We start from the raw sequence: 14,441 nt of genomic DNA, 5'->3' as shown, positions 1-14,441 counted from the left end.
TGAAACTTTTTTTTGAGTTTGTAAAAGTTTTTTTTTAGTTTAAAACATTTTTGAATTTGAAGCATTTTTGTGTTTGAAAAAAAGGTTTTAATATGTGATACATTTTTCAGTCTGTGAAACATTTTTGAGTGTGAAAAAAAATTTGAGTTTGTAAAACATTTTTGAGTTAGTGAAACTTTTTTGGGGATTTGTGAAACATTTTTGATATTGTGAAACTTTTTTGGAGTTAGTGAAACCTTTTTTTTGGATTTGGGAAACATTTTTTTGAGTTTCTGAAACATTCTTGAGTTCGTGAAACTTTTTTTTTTTGTGAAACATTATTTTGAGTTTGTGAATAATTGTTCTGAGTTTGTAAAAAATGTTTGTTTGTGAAACTTATTTTAAACATTTTTGAGTTTGTGAAACATGTTTCTGTATTTGTGAAACTTATTTTCTGAGTTTGTAAAACGTTTTTTTGAGTTTGTAAAACATTTTTGGAGTTTGTGGAGCTTTGGCCGTAATTTCACTTCTGAGTAGATCTACCTGTTGAGGCTGAGGTGTGGTGGCCGTCTGTTCCGTCTTCACCTTGGACATGAGAGGGAGGGGCGTCAAACAAGAGGCGGGTCTGGTGGAAGCCGAGGTGCCGCCGGCCCCTCCCACCGTCTGCGTGACCGGACTCTGAGGCTCGGTCTCCTCTGTGTGGAGACCCTGTGAGTCACAGCTCGGGGACGAGACCTGCGAGAGGACACCCGTTCAGTTCAGTCTCATTCCCGATACCAGCCAATCCTCCCGATCGCACCTTGAGGAAAAACTCTGTGCCCTTCTCCATGATCTGTTGGATCTGGAGGAAGCCGGCCGTGTACATGAGCAGGAACTGGTCTCCCACGTTCATGCTGAGGCGCCCCGTGTAGCAGAAGGCCAGAATCTGCTGGAAGCTCTGCGGCTGCACGGCGGGCGGCAGCTCCACCACCGAGCTCTTCCCGCCGGCATTGAACAGGTCCCGGAAGTACGAGGAGCTGGCGGCCAGCACAGCGCGGTGAGCCTGGGGTTGGTGGGGAGAAAACACAACTTTTTTTTAATCGTTATTTTTGCATTTAAAGGGGAACATTATCAGCAGACCTATGCAAGCGTCAATATATACCTTGATGGTGCAGAAAAAAGGACCATGTATTTTTTTAACCGATTTCCGAACTCTAAATGGGTGAATTTTGGCGAATTAAACGCCTTTCTGTTTATCGCTCTGGAGACGATGACGTCGCCGAGGTAACATTTTCAACCCATTGTAAACATTGGGTCTCAGCTCTGTTATTTTCCGTTTTTTCGACTATTTTTTGGAACCTTGGAGACATCATGCCTCGGAGGGTGTAACAACACTCACAGGGAGGGATTCAAGTTGCACCACTGGCAAGAAATCTGCCGCCAGACTCCCATTGAATGTACCAGAGTGTCTTCACATTTGACCGGCGATGCTAAGACAGACATGGCACAGAGATGTATGGATAACCTGCAGATGCATTTGCAACGATAAAGTCAACGAAATCACAAAGGTGAGTTTTGTGGATGTTGTTGACTTATGTGCTAATCAGACATATTTGGTCACGGCATGACTGCCAACTAATCGATGCTAACATGCTATGCTAATCGATGCTAACATGCTATTTACACTAGCTGTATGTACATTTGAAACTAGATACCCACATTTAATGCGAAACAAACACTTACCAATCGACGGATTTAAGTTGCTCCAGTGTCACAAGATGCGAAAGTCCTGATCGTTTGGTCCGCACATTTTACCGGCGATGCTAATAAAGCAGACATGCCATGGGCCACTTCATTAGGTACACCCATGCTATGGCCGAATAGCGTCAATTCGCTCAATATCTTCAATTTCTTCTTCAAGTTCGTTTTTGCGATCTGCCTCCATACTCCGACCACGGCGTGGCGCAGTGAGACAGTGGCCGTGCGCAACCCGAGGGTCCCTGGTTCAATTCCCACCTAGTACCAACCTCGTCACGTCCGTTGTGTCCTGAGCAAGACACTTCACCCTTGCTCCTGATGGGTGCTGGTTGGCGCCTTGCATGGCAGCTCCCTCCATCAGTGTGTGAATGTGTGTGTGAATGGGTAAATGTGGAAGTAATGTCAAAGCGCTTTGAGTACCTTGAAGGTAGAAAAGCGCTATATAAGTACAACCCATTTATCATTTATCTGTTTCAATACATGCGTAATCTGTTGAATCGCTTAAACCGCTGAAATCCGAGTCTGAATCCGAGCTAATGTCGCTATATCTTTCCGTGGTAACCGCCATGTTTGTATTGGCAGCCCTGTATGACGTCACAGGGAAATGGATAGTCGCATCGCAAATAGGGAAAATCAAGAACTTTAAAGCTTTTTTTAGGGATATTCCGGGAGGTGTAAAATTTTGAAAAAAAACTTCGAAAAATAAAACAAGCCACTGGGAACTGATTTTTATTGTTTTCAACCCTTTTGAAATTGTGATAATGTTCCCCTTTAATGGTAGTCTGGCGCAATGCTGCCAGCTGTGTATAAATCATCATATTGAGATCATCAAGACACGGCTGGAAAGGAAAACATTCAAATTAGGACTCGAGCAAATTATTTCCTCATCTCGCCAATTGACTTGAACTGCAATCACCGAGGGACTAATTACACTCGGCTTTACATCTTCCGAAAAAAACAACGATTTGGTCGAGTGAACTCTTGGAAAATGAGCAATGCAGGCTTTCTGCGGGCACGCCGTTCCCGCTGCTCCACCACTTATGGAACAGGAGGACAAATAAGACGAACGAATGCGTGCATTTCTCCAACATTTGGAGCACTCCTGCATTATCGGCGCTCGTAAGTATGAAATAATCGCCAAAGCTGGCTTAGTACCACAGCGAGTTTTAAATGTCGTTAGCGTTGCCAAAGCAGACTTATTTCCCAACACATAAGAGCGACCACACACACATTCTTCTATTTCTTAGTGAAGTGAATTATATTTATATAGCGCTTTTCTCTAGTGACTCAAAGCGCTTTACATAGTGAAACCCAATATCTAAGTTACATTTAAACCAGTGTGGGTGGCACCGGGAGCAGGTGGGTAAAGTGTCTTGCCCAAGGACCCAACGGCAGTGACTAGGATGGCGGAAGCGGGAATCGAACCTGCAACCCTCAAGTTGCTGGCACGGCCGCTCTACCAACCGAGCTATTTCTTACCTTCTTGAGACCTCCGAAAAATGCCTACTTCTTTAGGACTAGAAATGTCTGATACTGGCTTTTTTTTTTGCCGATATTCGAAAATCCGATATTGTCCAACTCTTAATTACCGATATATACAGACAGATAGATAGATAGTACTTTATTTATTCCGTCAGGAGAGTTCTTTCAGGAAAATTACAATTTTCAGCACAATCCCATTCAAGATCAGACAAACATTACAGGGAGACAGAACAGGATCGCAGGATTACAGTCGTGTAATGCAGTGTTTTTCATCCACTGTGCCGCGGCACACTACTGTGCCGTGGGAGGTGACCTAATTTCAGCTATTTGGGGTAAAAACCGTTTTTTGCAAACCAGTAATTGCCTGTATCGATTGGGGACATCTCTACGCTGCTGATCCGCCTCCACTTGAGATGGTTTCCTGTGGACGGGACTCTCGCTGCTGTCTTGGATCCGCTTTGAACTGAACTCTCGCGGCTGTGTTGGAGCCACTATGGATTGAACTTTCACAGTATCATGTTAGACCCGCTCGACATCCATTGCTTTCGGTCCCCTAGAGGGGGAGGGGGGTTGCCCACATCTGAGGTCCTCTCCAATGTTTCTCATAGTCAGCATTGTCACTGGCGTCCCACTGGATGTGAATTCTCCCTGCCCACTGGGTGTGAGTTTTCCTTGCCCTTTTGTGGGTTCTTCCGAGGATGTTGTAGTCGTAATGATTTGTGCAGTCCTTTGAGACATTTGTGATTTGGGGCTATATAAATAAACATTGATTGATTGATTGATAGTCTGCAAATGATGTGTTGTTGAGTGTCTGTGTTGTCTAGAGTAACCATGTAATACTCTCCCGTATCAGTAGGTGGCAGCCGGTAGCTAATTGCTTTGTAGATGTTGGAAACAGCGGGAGGCAGTGTACAGGTAAAAAAATTTACTTAATGCTTGAACAAGAAAATAAACAAAAGGTGAGTGCCCCTAAGAAAAAGCATTGAACCTTAGGGAAGGCTATGCGGAACAAAACTAAAACTGAACTACAAAGTAAACAAAACTAGAATGCTGGACAACAGCAAAGACTTACTGCGGAACAAAGACGGCGTCCACAAAGTATAATGTCCCCACAAAGAAGGATAATCCATCCATTTTCTACCGGTTATTCTCTTCAGGTCACGGAGGGCGCTGGAGCCTATCTCAGCTACAATCAGGCGGAAGGCGGCGTACACCCTGGACAAGTCGCCACCTCATCGCAAGGTAAAAACAACTGAAATATTCTTGATTGCTAAAACAAAGTAGATGCGGGAAATATCGCTCAAAGGAAGACATGAAAATGGCAAAAAAATACGAGCGCAAGACAAGAACAAACACTACACACAGGAAAAGAGCAAAAAAGTCCAAATAAGTCAGGGTGTGATGTGACAGGTGGTGACAGTACACCCACTTTGAGACAAGAGCTATAGTGATGCACGCTTGGTTATGCTTTAAAGTCGTATTCAACAATTGCGACGACGACTTTTTACCGTCAACCGAGTTTAGTTTTTTTGTGATTTCTGCCGGTGGTGTGACTCCGCATTTTTCCAACGCGAAAAATGTGCCTTGGCTCAAAAAAGGTTGTAAAAACCCTGGTGTAATGAACACATTATTATGCCTAATTTTGTTGTGATGCTCCACTGGATGCATTAAACAATGTAACAAGGTTTTCCAAAATAAATCAACTCAAGTTATGGAGAAAAAATGCCAACATGGCACTGCCATTATTATAATTGCGGTCACAAAGTGCATTATTTTTATTTAACATGCCTCAAAACAGCAGCTTGGAATCTGGGACATGCTCTCCCTGAGAGAGCATGAAGAGGTTGAGGTGGGCGGGGTTGGAATTGTGAAATAAAATCATGTCTTCAGTGAAGCCCAGAACACTCTATGCATTTCCCAAGTTTTAGTTTAGAGAAGGCCCTGCGATGAGGTAGCGACTTGTCCAGGGTGTACCCCGCCTTCCGCCCGATTGTAGCTGAGATAGGCGCCAGCACCCCCCGTCACCCCAAAAGGGAATAAGTGGTAGAAAATGGATGGATAGTTTAGAGAAAAGGAAAGACTGGCCTGGCCCCGTACTTGCCAACCCTCCTGATTTTCCCGGGAGTCTCCCGAATTTCAGTGCCCCTCCCGAGGCAACCATTCTCCCGAATCTCCCCCCGGACAACAATATTGAGGGCGTGCTTCAAAGGCACTGCCTTTTAACGTGCTCTACATAATGTATGCGGCTTTTACACACACACAAATGAATGCAAGCATACTTGCTCAACAGCCATACAGGTCACACTGAGGGTGGCCGTCTAAACAACTTTAACACTGTTACAAATATGCGCCACACTGTGAACCCACACCAAACAAGAATGACAAAACACATTTTGGGAGAACATCCGCACCGTAACACAACAGAACAAATACCCAGAACCCCTTGCAGCACTAACTCTTCCGGGACGCTACAATATACACCCCCTGCTATTACCAAACCCCGCCCACCAGACACGCTCGTGTGACACGGGAAGAATCAGAAGGACGACACCGTAGCTCTCCGATAAAACACACCCCGATCTTCTTAGTTTCTTGCCGATACTATATGAAAAAATTACGTAAAATAACGCAGTAGCGCATCATGTAGTAACGGTAACTGAGTTACTGAATATAAAAAATAACGCGTTAGCCTACTAGGTAACGCTGAAATTAACGGCGTTACAGTAACACGTTAGTCCCAACACTGCTACTGACAGATATAAGTTAGAACTAGGGGTGTAACGGTACGTGCATTTGTATTGAACCGTTTCGGTACGGTCCGGTTCGGAGGTGTACCGAACGAATTCCCACACGGACATATTAGATAGCGCACCGCACGTTGTGTAAACAATGCAGAACGAGGCACAACACACGGCAGGCTAGCAGCGACCGGGCTAGGACAACATGCAAAAGCCAGAGCGGGAAGATCCTCCTGCCTTTGGGAACACTTCGGCTTAGCGGTGGGATACAACAATGGAGGACGGAGGTTTGCCGACATCGTTGAGCAGCAGTAGGGTACGCTTCTGCCAACACCTCAAACATGCTAACCCCTTTGAAGCGGCACCACCCCCAAATAGGATTGTAACGGTACACAAAAATTTCGGTTCGGTACGTACCTTGGTTTAGAGGTCACGGTTCCGTTCATTTTCGGTACAGTAAGAAAACAAACAAATATAATTTTTGGGGTATTTTGATGAAATATTAACATTGCAACACATGCCAATAAGGCCGGGTTAGTTTACTAAATTGCAATTTTAAATTTCACGCCGAAACGTCGCGGTATGACGACGCGTGACGTCACGCATTGTAGAAAACATTTTGTTCCAGCACCATTCCCAGCTTTAAGTCGTCTCTTTTCATCGCATAATTCCACAGTATTCTGGACATCTGTGTTGCTCAATCTTTTGCAATTTGTTCAATGAATAATGGAGACGTCAAAGAAGAAAGCTGCAGGTGGGAAGCGGTGTATTGCGGCCGCCTTTAGTGACACAAACACAAGCCGGTGTTTTATTGTTTACATTCCCGAAAGATGACGGTGAAGCTTTACTATGGAACAGAGCGGTCCAGCGAACACGGTTGGATTGGACCACACACACAAAGTACAGTGATTGGCTGCTACATTACTAATGAGTAATATAACTATAGCTGAAAAATAGTACAATAGCAATAGGAGAGACTATTCATCCCGGAAATCTATGGAGTTCATGTTAGTTCATGTGAAATAACAGACAGACAGGGCTTTGCTACCCCTAACACACACACACACACACAACACACAAACATGCATGCACACACACACACACAGCAAAATGAGCTAACGTAACGCTAAAAGCTAATTAGCCTTCACATCACCTCAAGCCAGAACTGCAGTTTAAGTTTCTAAAATGTCAACGGGCTCATACTGATGTTTGTAATAGTTGTGACTGGAAAGTGTTTTTTATAAGTTGGGGAGCGTACGATGTCTGCTGCTAAACACATGTCTGCTCGACAATGAAACATTTACAACATGCGTTCTGAATACGCACTGCTGATTGGCTTTGTATGTAACCAATCAGATGGTCGTGTGGGCGGGCCAATGCTGGGTGCTCACTGCTCAGACAGAGGCAGAAAGCAGAGCAGCTTGTTAAGACTTTAGGATACAAACTCGTTCGATACACCCTCGTACCGAACCGAAACCCCCGTACCGAAATGGTTTAATACAAATACACGTACCGTTACAAGCCCAACCCTCAAGTCAACCTCGCTTTAAGGAAGAGAAAGAGGAGCGTGGTGCAAACACCGCATTCAAGCAGCCTCTCCTCGGCCAGCCAGGTAGGGCTAAAGCAATAACAAAAGTTTTTATAGCAGCCCCCGCTTGTCCCGCTGGGGGACGCGGGGGGTTGCTGCATTGCATTAAAACTAGATTTTGACCCACTTCTATGGTGGAAGAACAATAAGCCCATAAATCCTCATACTAAAAAGTTAGCCAGGCTGGGGGGGGGCGGGAGTTAATCTGAGGCTGAGTTGACTTGAAACTGTTTAATGTTGCACTTTTTATACGTAGAAGAAAAGTTTTGTCATTTTATTTCATCTGAGCAACAACTGGAGGCAGTTCAATGTTGATTAACGTGGACCCCGACTTAAACAAGTTGAAAAACTTATTGGGATGTTACCATTTAGTGGTCTATTGTACGGAATATGTACTATACTGTGCAATCTACTAATAAAAGTCTCAATAAATCAATCAAAAAAAGCACTTTATATGTAGAAAGGTTTTGTTAAGAAACCATTCTGAGCCTTATCCTATTTAGTTTTTATTTTATATATGTTGACCACATTAACCCTGGCAATGGACCCTGTGTGTATATGTATGTTATGCCGTTGTTTACAAATTTGGTAAATAACCACAAAATGTATATTTTGTTGTTCTTACTGTACCGAAAATGAACCGAACCGTGACCTCTAAACCGAGGTACGTACCGGACCGAAATTTTAGTGTACCGTTACACCCCTAGTTAGAACTATACGCTACTTTATATTAGAAATGGCAACAGCTGAGGATTAATGAGAGGAGAGAGAAAAAGGAGGTTTTACGATGGCGGACACGTGCACATTTTCCGGGCCCAAACCAATAGGTATGAAAAGTTGGTTTTGCATAATAATTCGGAAAACAAACGGCCAGATAATGTTTACTAATAGGCAGAGGTGGGTAGTAACGCGCTACATTTACTCCGTTACATTTACTTGAGTAACTTTTGGGATAAATTGTACTTCTACGAGTAGTTTTTATGCAACATACTTTTACTTTTACTTGAGTATATTTATAGAGAAGAAACGCTACTTTTACTCCGTTCCATTTATCTACATTCAGCTCGTTACTCGCTACTTTTTTTAATCGATCTATTAATGTTTGTTTTGGTTAATGACAGAGCTTCAAAGTAGAATCTACGCATGCTTGCGTTTCACCAATCACATGCAGTCACTGGTGACATTGGACCAATCAAACAGAGCCAGGCGGTCACATGACCCGACTTAAACAAGTTGAAAAACGTATTGGGGTGTTACCATTGAGTGGTCAATTGTACGGAATATGTACTGCACTGTGCAATCTAATAATAAAAGTTTCAATCAATCAATCAAAAGTGTAAAGGAAAAAACACACTTTTTATTTCAACCGTACTTCCCGTCAAAAGCCTAAAGACTGATCGCACAGTTCCTGGCTTCACAATAAAAGCGCCGCTCCATTGCGCCTGCGCTAACAAAATAAGAGTCTCCGAAAGCCAGCGCAAACAAGCTAGCAAGCTACAGAGTTTGCCGCCAATGTATTTCTTGTAAAGTGTATAAAAACGAATATGGAAGCTGGACAAATAAGATGCCAAAAACCAACGACTTTCATGTGGTATTAGACGGAAAATAGGTACTTTTTTTTCTCCTCCATTTGAAAACGTGGACATTATCAACACTATACTGTCTGATTCTAATCAATGCAAGTCATCAGAATCAGGTAATACACCAACTTATATTCTTGTCTTCATGAAAGATAGGAATCTATATGTTAAACATGCATGTATATTCATTAAAACACCTTCAACATGTAAACAAAAATAGCAAAATAAATAAATATAAATTATATACTGTATATAAACATGTATGTATGTGTATATATATATATATATATATATGTATATATATAATGTGTGTGTGTATAAATGATTTGTGTGTGTATATGTGATATGTGTGTGTATAAATGATATGTGTGTATGTATATGTATATATGAGGTAGATCACCTCGACTCAGTCATTTACTAAGTAACTGATAAACGTTGAAAAACTTATTGGGGTGTTATGTTACCATTTAGTGGTCAATTGTACGGAATATGTACTGTACTGTACAATTTACTAATACAAGTTTTATTCAATCAATCAAACAAATCAAAGAATGCCTACTGAGCCTATGGTGCTGTTAAGTTATTGTGGCTCAATGTGCCATTTTTTTAATTTTATTTTATTGTACTATTATTTAATATATATTATTGTTTTAGTTGCTTAAGAGATATTCCTGGCTCTGAATTTGCTCATTGCTATTTTTATGTTTTTGTGCATTATTTGTTGCCGTAATCATCAAACAAACAGGTTACTCATCAGTTACTCAGTACTTGAGTAGTTTTTTCACAACATAGTTTTTACTTTTACTCAAGTAAATATTTGGGTGACTACTCCTTACTTTTACTTGAGTAATAAATCTCTAAAGTAACAGTACTCTTGAGTACAATTTCTGGCTACTCTACCCACCTCTGCTAATAGGGGCCATTTTGGCGTCTTTATGCAGACACCACAATAATACTTACGGTAGCCCTAATGCTCTGCGTTGCATCATGCGGTACTAAAACATTTTGACGGATTTTCTAGCGCCGTGTGTAATATTCTATATCCTCAATGAAATATCCAAAGTTATGATGTTGCCTGCTTTATGGGTATTTGCTCGCGTCATTTATTGAACAGGCCTCAACCTGCAGTCCACACATATCTCTTATTTGTGACTGCCATCTACTGGTCACACTTATCATTCCATCCATATTCAAACGGTTATCCGGAATCAGGTCGCGGGGACAACAGCTCCAGAAGAGACCCCCAGACTTCCTCCTGGAGAATCCCGAAGCGTTCCCAGGCCAGAGAGGAGATGTAATCCCCCCATCTGGTACTTGGCCTGCCGCGGGGTCTCCTCCCAGTGGGACGTGCGGCGAGGACCTCCCTAGAGGGACGCTCGTGAGGCATCCGCACGAGATGCCCGAACCACCAAAACTGGGTCCTTTCCAAGCCAAGGAGCAGCGGCTCTACTCCCGAGTCTCTCTCGGGTGACTGAACTTCTCACCTTATCTTTAAGGGAGATGCCAGCCAACCTTCTGAGAAAACTCATTTCGGTCGCTTGTATCCGCCATCTTACTCTTTCGGTCATGACCATAGGTGAGAGTAGGAATGTAGATAGCTCGGTAGACCGAGAGCTTTGCCTTCTGGCTCAGCTCTCGTTTGGTCACAACAGTGCGGCAGAGTGACTGCTATACTGCCCCAGCTGCTCCGATTCTGCGGCTGATTTCGTTCTCCATCTTTCCCTCACTCGATACTAAAAGGCCTACTGAAATGAGATTTTCTTATTCAAACGGGGATAGCAGGTCCATTCTATGTATCATACTTGATCATTTCGCGATATCGCCATATTTTTGCTGAAAGGATTTAGTAGAGAACATCCACGATAAAGTTCGCAACTTTTGGTCGCTAATAAAAAAGCCTTGCCTGTACCGGAAGTAGCAGACGATGATTGCGTGACGTCACGGGTTGTGGAGCTCCTCACATTTTTTACAATCATGGCCACCAGCAGCGAGAGCGATTCGGACCGAGAAAGCGACGATTTCCCCATTAATTTGAGCGAGGATGAAAGATTTGTGGACGAGGAAAGTAAGAGTGAAGGAAAACAAAAGAGAAAAAAAAAAAGACTATACAGTGGGAGTGATTCAGATCCATCCATCCATCCATCCATTTTCTACCGCTTATTTCCTTTTGGGGTCGCGGGGGGCGCTGGCGCCTATCTCAGCTACAATCGGGCGGAAGGCGGGGTACACCCTGTACAAGTCGCCACCTCATCGCAGGGCCAACGCAGATAGACAGACAACATTCACACACTAGGGCCAATTTAGTGTTGCCAATCAACCTATCCCCAGGTGCATGTCTTTGGAGGTGGGAGGAAGCCGGAGTACCCGGGGAGAACATGCAAACTCCACACAGAAAGATCCCGAGCCTGGATTTGAACCCACGACTGCAGGACCTTCTTATTGTGAGGCAGACGCACTAACCCCTCTGCCACAGTGAAGCCCGAGTGATTCAGATGTTATCAGACAAATTTACTAGGATATTTCTGGAAAATCCCTTATCTGCTTGTTGTGTTACTAGTGTTTTAGTGACATTATATGGTCGTACCGGCTTCACGGTGGCAGAGGGGTTAGTGCGTCTGCCTCACAATACGAAGGTCCTGCAGTCCTGGGCGGCATAGCTCGGTTGGTAGAGTGGCCGTGCCAGCAACTTAAGGGTTGCAGGTTCGATTCCCGCTTGTGCCATCCTAGTTACTGCCGTTGTGTCCTTGGGCAAGACACTTTACCCACCTGCTCCCAGTGCCACCCACACTGGTTTAAATGTAACTTAGATATTGAGTTTCACTATGTAAAGCGCTTTGAGTCACTTGAGAAAAGCGCTATATAAATATAATTCACTAATGTTGTCTGTCTATCTGTGTTGGCCCTGCGATGAGATGGCGACTTGTCCAGGGTGTGCCCCGCCTTCCGCCCGACTGTAGCTGAAATAGGCGCCAGCGCCCCCTGCGACCCCAAAAGGGAATAAGCGGTGGAAAATGGATAGATATATAGTCGTACCTGTACAACCTGAAGGTCGGCCCCGCACCTTTCTTCAGCACCAGTCGACGGGTGGTGGCGATGCCCATCTCTGCCCTTCGCAAGGGACCCTCTTCGAAACACGATCTTTCGAACTGATCGCTGCATAATGTGGTCCAATCCAACCGCGTTCGCTTGACCGCTCTGTTCCATAGTAAAGCTTCACCGTCATCTTTCGGGAATGTAAACAATAAAACACCGGCTTGTGTTTGTGTCACTAAAGGCGGCCGCAATACACCGCTTCCCACCTGCAGCTTTCTTCTTTGACGTCTCCATTATTCATTGAACAAATTGCAAAAGATTCAGCAACACAGAAGTCCAGAATACTGTGGAATTATGCGATGAAAACAGACGACTGGTGCTGGAACAAAATGTCTTCTACAATGCGTGACGGCGCGAAATTTAAAATTGCAATTTAGTAAACTAACCCGGGCGTATTGGCATGTGTTGCAATGTTAATATTTCATCATTGATATATAAACTATCAGACTGCGTGGTCGCTAGTAGTGGCTTTCAGTAGGTCTTTAAGGCGCTGTCCATTTTTCAGAAAATGAAAGAACAAATACGGTTGATTGGAGAAAGGCGTTCTATTGGCTGTGGGGATGAAAAAGAAAAGCATCTCACCTTAAAAGCGTGTCCCTTGACCACCACAGAGACGTCACAGTAGAGGCCCTGCAGACGCTGCTCGTTCAGACACTCCAGGACGTTGTTGCCAAAGTTGGGGATCGCCATCTGTAGCGTCTGAGCCATAATGCTGTGCCCAGCACCAGCGGGTCTGTGAGGGGACCACCACCACCACCACCACCAGCAGCAGACAAAAACACATGACTTCAATGTTCACTGAAACAACATCATTTCAAACCTCCACACAAACCTCCCAACGTAGTCATTTTTCGTATTTTTTTTTTTTTTAAACTTTCCCGCACCGCTTCAAACTGAGTGTCTGGATGTTTTCTGGCCCACTTTTCTTTCCCGCCGCTCGGTCAAAACAAAGTCGCTTACATAAGGCGTCTATTTCACCGTCACAGCAGCGCATCACAAAAAGCTGCGATCAAAAAGTGGACCGGCAGTCAACCCGACGTAAAAAAAAATAAAAAAATAATGCGTCCTTTGTTGGATTCCGAGCGCAAAACCCAAAAGCGGTGCAGTTGGCACGTTGTGATTGGTAAATAAAAGCAGAATACAATGATTTGCTAATACCTTTCACCCTTTTAATATTCAATTGAATGGACTGCAAAGACAAGATATTTAAAGGGGAACATTATCAGCAGACCTATGTAAGCGTCAATATATACCTTGATGGTGCAGAAAAAAGACCATCTATTTTTTTAACCGATTTCCGAACTCTAAATGGGTGAATTTTGGCGAATTAAACGCCTTTCTGTTAATCGCGCTGGAAGCGATGACGTCAGAATGTGACGTCGCCGAGGTAACACACCCACCATTTTCATTTTCAACACATCAGCTCTGTTATTTTCCGTTTTTTTGACTATTTTTTGGAACCTTGGAGACATCATGCCTCATCGGTGTGTAACAACACTAACAGGGAGGGATTCAAGTTGCACCACCGGCCCCAAGATGCGAAAGTGTCTGCCGCCAGACCCCCATTGAATGTGCCAGAGTGTCTCCACATTTGACCGGCGATGCTAAAGCAGACATGGCACAGAAATTAATGGATAACCTGCAAATGCATTTGCAACGATAGTCAACGAAATCACAAAGGTGAGTTTTGTTGATGTTGACTGCCAGCTAATCGATGCTAACATGCTATTTACCGGCGGTGCTAAAGCAAACATGGTACAGAGATGTATAGATAACCTGTAGATGCATTTGCAACTATATTACGTTTCCTTCCACCCACATTTAATGCGAAACAAACACTTACCAATCGACGGATTTAAGTTGCTCCAGCGTCACAAGATGCGAAAGTCCTGATCGTTCGGTCCGCACATTTTACCGGCGATGCTAACGCAGCTATTCGGCCATGCTATGGCTATGAATAGCGTCAATAGCTTCAGTTTCTTCTTCAATATTTTCATACTCCAACCATCTGTTTCAATACATGCGTAATCTGTTGAATCGCTTAAGTCGCTGAAATCCGAGTTTGAATCCGAGATAATGTCGCTATATCTTGCTGTGGTATTCCCATTGTTTGTTTACATTGGCAGCACTGTGTGACGTCACAGGGAAATGGACAGTGGTTTCGAAGAGAGCGAAAATAAGACACTTTAAAGCTTTATTTAGGGATATTCCGAGACCGGTAAAATTTTGAAATAAACTTCAAAA

At 43.6% G+C, this 14,441-nt stretch overlaps 1 protein-coding gene across 1 annotated transcript in view; it reads right to left on the bottom strand.

The window, feature by feature from the left end:
• nacc1b (nucleus accumbens associated 1, BEN and BTB (POZ) domain containing b) overlaps nt 1-14,441 on the bottom strand; it is a 42,106-nt gene that overhangs the window by 5,938 nt on the left and 21,727 nt on the right. The window contains exons 2-4 of the mRNA XM_061914683.1: nt 12,780-12,930; nt 779-1,021; nt 523-714 (exon numbers count right to left, since the gene is read on the bottom strand). Of these exons, the coding sequence (XP_061770667.1) occupies nt 523-714; nt 779-1,021; nt 12,780-12,905 (561 nt within the window). The 5' untranslated portion in view covers nt 12,906-12,930. The remainder of the gene's footprint in view (nt 1-522; nt 715-778; nt 1,022-12,779; nt 12,931-14,441) is intronic.

The sequence above is a fragment of the Nerophis ophidion genome, linkage group LG01 (assembly GCF_033978795.1).
Source record: "Nerophis ophidion isolate RoL-2023_Sa linkage group LG01, RoL_Noph_v1.0, whole genome shotgun sequence".
Classification (NCBI taxonomy): domain Eukaryota; kingdom Metazoa; phylum Chordata; class Actinopteri; order Syngnathiformes; family Syngnathidae; genus Nerophis; species Nerophis ophidion.
The sequence above is the reverse complement of the archived record's forward strand: the minus strand, read 5'-3'. Positions and strand labels throughout refer to the sequence as shown.